Genomic DNA, 7,173 nt, shown 5'->3' on the forward strand with positions numbered 1-7,173 from the left:
CTAAACTTTGAAAGTCGGCAATTCTAGGATATTTCATTAATAAATTCAAGCTACGTACAAGGAATTTCGGTTATTTTAGATAAAATCGTCGATTTGTAAACATTTTCAGGCGACAAAGGTTAAAGAATCAGAAGTGAATTTGGATTTTCATACCAATAAATTTCCTTGTTTCAGAAATTCCGCATTTCATTTTAAATGTGTCACTCGGTTTTTATAAAGGTTTTATTTTTTAAAAATGTTACTCAATTCATAGCTTTTTGATTTAAATAGAAGAAAATTATTATTCCTATCTTAGGAAAATGTAAAGATGTAGCTTAGCAAATCGACCGCCTTTTTTAACCAAAATCTCGGGAAATATATTTAGATCCACGATGTTCAATTGACTGTTTTGTGGAATTAATAATTTTCAGACTCATTTAATTACCCATTTATTTTGTGAAATAAATAATTTTCTAGGCTCATTAAAATGCCAAAATCTTGCTTTATTTTTTGACTTAAAATAAGCCTCTAAATATTTTTGAATCTAAAATTTATTCAATTTATTTCAATTAAAAATGTCTTTCTCGGTTCGCAAACATTTTTCACCGTCAATAAAATAAAAAATTCCAACTCTAAGGCTAAGAATTTTTCCATTTGAAGTAATAAGAAACCTACTGAAAATTGAGGCATTCAAATTGGAACTCTTAAGTTATAAACTTTTGAAATTGACGTTTTAAAAATTGTTAATTAAAATACGTTGTAATCGAATGCTCAAAAACATACAGGCATAAGATTGTAAGTAGAAACACTTTCCTGTTAAACGAGTTTATATGAAATGAATACAATCTGCAAATTTAGAATTTTTAACTTTTATAAATTATCGAATTCAAATATACAAATTCAATTCCAAAATATAAATCCACTTTTTCATTTTTAATGCTCTAAATTCAAGAACGAATCAATAGACCTTAAAAAGTTCTAAATTTTTATTTCCAAGTCTTGAGAAATCTAGAAGTTAATTCAAATTTTTTCCAATTTAAAATTATTTTTTAAGTATTTTCAGAACTGCTATATATTTTAATAGGTAATAAATGGCAATAAATCGACCTTTTTTATCAAAAATTTTCCACTTCAAACGCTTTTAACTTTTAGTTGTTCATGACTTCAAGTCCGGATTTCGAAATTCTTGAAATTAAAAATATTAGCTTAAAGTGAATGGTGTCATCATTGAAAAAGACGTGATTATCCTGCGTAATTTTCGGCACTGACTAAAGATTACTGAAGCAGACGACAGGAATAACCGCCGAGGATACTGTCCGCTTATTCTATGCACCCCTGAGTTGTTGTGGAGTTGCTACGGGACTCGAGTGTATAATTCTATGATTCGGTTCCCACCAAGAAAAGTAAGCTACTCCGCTTCTGTGAATAATATTTTAATTTTTCGAATGAAAAACAGTGAAATTGAACTACAAAATATGAATTTTGAAGCAAAATAGTTCATGAATTCGGACCTACAGCACATTCATTTGGACGCAAGCAGTTGTCTTTGAAACCAATAAAGATTTAATAAAATGATAGAAAAATTACGAATGTCTATGATCAGTCGGCAAAAAATCTTTGAAGCCTTATTACTCGACAAGAAAAAATCGCAGAAAGTTGAGCTAAAGCAGAAACATTTTTCAACGTTATACTTGTAAAATGATGTCAGTTTCATTTCCTTACAAAATTTTTTGTCTTCTCGATGACAGAAAATGTACGACAAAACAGGAGAAATTACCCTCAACTTTCACGTCGACTTTTTGATTCCTCCGTACCTTTAACAAATTTTACCAAAAATCTGAAAAAATTGATGAATATTTTGTAACAAGTATTTAACAAATAAAAACTTGTTGTATTTTAATTTAATGATTATTTTAATTAGTAGAGTTGAAAATGTAAAAAATAAATATCACGGCTGTGGATACAGATTTTAAGCTAAACTCTAGCTTAAAAGAAGAGTGAAAAACGTCCGATTACTGCAGCTTTTACAGTTTATATATAATTTAAACTTCTAATTTAAAAAATAATAAAACCTCAATAAAATGTAAATCTTGTGATTGATGTGATTGACCATGAAAAATCATGAAATGTGCCTGAGAGTAGAACTTCTTTTTAAACATCTTTAGTCATTTTTTAAACAATTTTCTGTTCCCAAAATCTGTTTCGAGTACCGCGCGATTAACTTTTCGAGGGAGTCTCGTGGTGAGTTACAAGAAATCTTGAGTTAGTCCGAGGGAGATCTCTACGAAATGTTGGCTATTCCGGTGGCAGTCATTGTTAGTCTGACTCCCTGATTTCTGAGTGACCAGCCCCTCGGTTACTCCAGAGACAAAATCGGAAAGGGTTTCTGCATTCTATCGTCCCTGGCGATGATAGAAAAACCGAATATTAATGGATCGAGTCTCATGCTCTGTATTTGCTGGGCTCAGCAGGGTACAGTGTATTACAGTGTAATATTATGCGCTGCTCCAACTTAACAAAGCCATCATGGGAAAACTTTATCGAAAACAACTGACGCGATTGAGCTGAGCATTAAATGAAAACCTGCAAAACATACTTAAGATAGAATCGCTAAAACGGCAAGTCCTAACTCACCTGCCGTATTCACCAGACATCGAGCCATCTGATTACCATCTCTTTCGCTAACAAGTCTTATGGTCTGTCTGAACAACGACTTACTTCTTCTGAAAATGCCAAAAAATGGGTTTATGCGTAGATAGCTTCAAAAGACGAGTCGTTTTTCCGACGTGGTATCCTTATGCTTCCAGAAAGATGAGAGAAGACCGGGAGATAACAATTATAAAAATAGTGGCCACCATCTAAAAATGTAATGTCATTCTCACATCATATACCCCAATTTTTAACTAAGGCATTTTTAAAAGAAGAAACCCTTATTTTCTAATCAACCGAATCTATAAGAATGACAGCAGTTTAATTAATTTCGTATAGAGAAAAGCAGATATTTTTTGTCTGGTGAAAATATTTTTTATTTTCCAAATTTGTCGAGTTTGCAAAATTTGATTGATTTGGTTGACGAAATAAATTTTTCTTCCTACAAAGTGTTTTGTTAAAATCCCTGAAATATTTTGGTGGTCTTTAGAGTGATTAATTGTACCATTGCATTATTATTATTATTGAATAAAGAAAGATCTGCAAGAAAAGTTTTTAACGTCCACTAATAATTATGTGTGTGATTGAAAAAATCTTAAAAGTTATTTTTTCACATAACAGACATTTTCTATTGCAGGCATATTGGAGATTATTTAAGGGAACACGAAAGAGCAATACGTAATGACCATTATTATCTTTTGAGCACTACTATTTGGAAAGGAACATATCTTTTTCACCTATTATTTCCATTCAGTTGCAAAAAATATTTTAATTAAAGTACTTGTGAATTTATTAATATATATTCGATTCAATTTATAATTCTAGACAAGGTGTCCCAAAATTTAAGTGCAGCAACTCAAGAAATTTCCATTACTAATGATCAGGAGATGGAGGAGGGAACTGATGAAATTGACCTCTCTAATAAATATGCGGTAATATATATGTCAAGTCATTTCTAAATTAATTGTCTTTGTAAAAGATGCCCTCGGAAGTGCGAAACTATTGCTGGTTCGAAACCTTAAGGCGTAAACGCGGTTTTACTGGGAGCCCATTTTATTATTATATACAGCAGTTGCTTCCTGAAGGACCCTGCGGAGGCTACTCCACCCTTTTTTTAATCACACACATACGCACACACACAAACCCACATATACTTTCTGACGAAAAGAAAAAAATAGTCCCTATTGGAGAATATGCTCAAAAATGGAAACAACTCGAAAGCCGACTTTTACAACAATCAATTTTTCACTAAATGTTGTTAATTTGTTTAAATTGTGAAATATTTTGAAAAACTGATTACAGTATTTATTTTTACGGAAAAAATACGAAAAACTGTATTTTATTATTTGATCAGAAGCTTCATTTTCGAGGACTAACGCTATCAACATTCAAGTCGAATAATGAAGCTTCAGATTTCGGTGACTCACGTGAAATCGAGCAGCCAGTTCTTTGCTTGGACCCGAAGGTTCAGTTATCCGAGTAATTTAGCGATATCGAAGAAACGTTTGAAGATCAGGAAGAAACACTGTGTACTGAAAATTCGTGCAATGAAGATCAATTAAAAATGTTCCAAAAAAGATCCAGACTAGCGTAATATTGTTTCTTTATTTTTCATAGGTACAATATACTGTAAGCATTCACAGTGTAAGAATGTTGAGGAATGAAATATTTTTTGAAAACAAATTTTTAATTCTGAATAGTTTCATTAAAAATGGCTGACACATCTGTTAATTTAACAAAAATTTAAAATCCAATTGATTTTAAGGCAAAACAAAATTTAAAATTGGTATTTTTCCTTATTCATCTCAAGCTTCATTATTCCACTTGAATGTGGATAGCATTAGTATTAAAAATTGAAGCCCCTGACAAAATAATAAAATACAGCTTTTTTCGTATCTTTCTTATTAAGTGCTGAAAGAACTCTGTATGATGATTTTCTGAAGGACAAATTTCTTTGAAAAAAAAAGTGTTTTGAATTAGAATAAATGATTATCTCAGAAACGAATTGATTTTTCCATCTAAAAAAGTGTGTATATTAATGACATAAGAAGGTATACTTTCATTATGTTTCGTTAAAACAGAATTCTTTTTGTGGAAATGAAAAATGAAAAAAAGAAAACACGGTTTTTCGCATTTTTCCTCGGATATTTTTATGTTACGTGAATAAGTCACTGATACAAAAGTTTTAGATTTGTTTATAATCGATATGTTTTCTATAAAAGAATTTCCTCTCTGATGTCAACATTCGTTGAAAATCACAGTAATACCCCCCTCCCTCCCCCATAAACCCCGCCACACCCCTGCTCAAGCATTTTCCTTTTCTACGTTTATTATGAGGCACTTTACCATTTTCAATTGTCCCAGTGCTGTTAAGAATTTTATTTATTTTTGCCTTTAAATAAGTTCATTCGCCTGGACTATTTAGAGTAAATCTAAAAGAGACAGGCTAAAAAGCTTTAGATCTACAAGCCTCAGAATAACATATTTTTTACTTTTCGTTTCTTTATTTTTCCTTCCATCCTTTCTTCATTCTACCACCGAGAAAACTCGAGGCCACCAATACCAAGTCTACAAACTCCAAGCTCACATGCCCTTAACTAACAAACCCCAAGTACGAGTATATCAACGACAAGACTATAAACCCTAAACTAAGAAACCACAACCTCATAAACGTTAAACTGGCAAACCCAAAACTCACCCACAACCACGCACCCCTAACCCATACACGCCAAACGCGTCCACTTCAAACCCAAAACCCCCAAACCCACACGCCCCAATCCCACAAACCGCAAACCCACACGCCCCAATCCCATAAACTCCAAATCCACATACCCCAAATCTACCTCAAGCCCTGCAAAAAACCCAAATCGACAACCCCAAACCCACACACCTCAAATTCATACACCCCAAATCCACCAACCTCAAGCCCTGCACAAACCCCAAACCTTCACACCCTGAGCTAACTCACTTCAATTCCACACACAACAAATCTATACAACCCAAACTCACGAACTTCAAACCCATGAAACCCAAAGCTGCACACTGCAACTTCACACAACCCACACCTTCGAACTTCAAATTTATTTACCCGAATGCCAAGAATCTCAATACCATGTATCCCAACACACACCCCTAAACTGAAACAGTCAAAATCTATACAACCCGACCCCTTACACCCTGAACCATTAAATTCCGAGTTCACGAACCTCAAATCTACACACTTCGGATGTGTAGATTTGGGATGTATGGGTTAAGGGTGTGTGGATTTGGAGTGAGTAGGTTTGGACTAGGTGGGTTTAAGATGTGTGGGTTTGGGGTTTATGCAGAGCTTGAATTAGGTGGGTTTGGGTTATGTAGATTTAGGTTATGTGGGTTTGGGGTTTGTGGGTTTACACTATGTGAGTTTGGATGGGTGAGTTTGGGGTTTATAAACTTGTGGCTTCTAAGCTTGGAGTTTATAGGCTTGCGGTTGGTATACATGGGTTTTGTAAGCTAAGGGTTTGTGAACTTGGAGTTTGTAGATTTGGGATTGTTGGGATTCAAGTCCCAGTAAACTCTCAAAAAAAGTTGTGGTCCTGGGTAATATTTTACAAATTAAGCAAATATTGAAATAGATGAAAATGCAAATGTTTTTATTCCGACTCAGAGAATATATAATATATTATAAATAAGTGTAAATAAACACACACACACGCATGTGTTTGTGTGTATGTGTGTGTAAAAAAAAATAACGAGAGAGAGAGAGAGAAAAAAGTGTCCCAGAATCAAGTTTTCGCAATTAGATGGCTCCATAAAATTTACAAAAATAAATCGAAAATTTCTTTTCGCAAAATCATTTGAAATTTTAATTTTTGAGTTCAAAAATATGCAGGCTGGACCAATCTGGAGCGCGGTATACACAGTCGTGAGTACGTTAGCGGGAGTCTAACGTAGTGTACGTTTGTTTGTAAGGAGCTTCTGATTGGTCCAGCACCAATATTTTATAACTCAAAACTAAACCTTGAAATGATTTTTGGAAAAGGAATTTTCGAATTGAGAAGCTTGAAAAAAGTGTATAATAGCTCAAAATGTTTGTATTGATGATAGCTTCAAAAAGCTGTGTGTCGCTTTTAAGATTATTTAAACTGGCGGTTAAAATCTGGCGCCGAACACCCCAAAATTAAGGGTTGACAGCAAAAAATCAATCACAAACTTTTAAAATTTCAAATTTTGCATTTGCGAGATACAAAGTATTTAATGCATGCAACATGGAAGGAAATTTAGGACCCCTGCAGCAGGTGCAAAAGCCCCCTAAAATAAGGGATGATTGTAAAAAAGGCCAAAAGCTCACAAAAAATTTCAAACAAAAGGTCTTGAATTTTTTTTTAGTAAACACATCAACTTGAACATTTTCAGTATTTAAACAAATTTCAACGCCTATCAAGCGCAAAGCACCCCAAAAATAAGGGTTGTATGTCAGAAAATGCAAAAACTTAATTCAAAAATTTCAAAAGAAGTATACTTAATTTTTGGGTTTAGCTTAAAGATATTCCATTATATGTTTCT

General features: G+C 33.2%; 1 protein-coding gene across 1 annotated transcript in view; it reads left to right on the forward strand.

The window, feature by feature from the left end:
* The window catches only part of LOC117170375 (prolyl 4-hydroxylase subunit alpha-2-like), a 29,796-nt gene that overhangs the window by 13,881 nt on the left and 8,742 nt on the right, over nt 1-7,173 (forward strand). Inside the window, exons 3-4 of the mRNA XM_033357137.1 lie at nt 3,266-3,306; nt 3,454-3,560. Of these exons, the coding sequence (XP_033213028.1) occupies nt 3,266-3,306; nt 3,454-3,560 (148 nt within the window). The remainder of the gene's footprint in view (nt 1-3,265; nt 3,307-3,453; nt 3,561-7,173) is intronic.

Source organism: Belonocnema kinseyi, chromosome 1, assembly GCF_010883055.1.
Source record: "Belonocnema kinseyi isolate 2016_QV_RU_SX_M_011 chromosome 1, B_treatae_v1, whole genome shotgun sequence".
Taxonomy (NCBI): Eukaryota; Metazoa; Arthropoda; class Insecta; order Hymenoptera; family Cynipidae; genus Belonocnema; species Belonocnema kinseyi.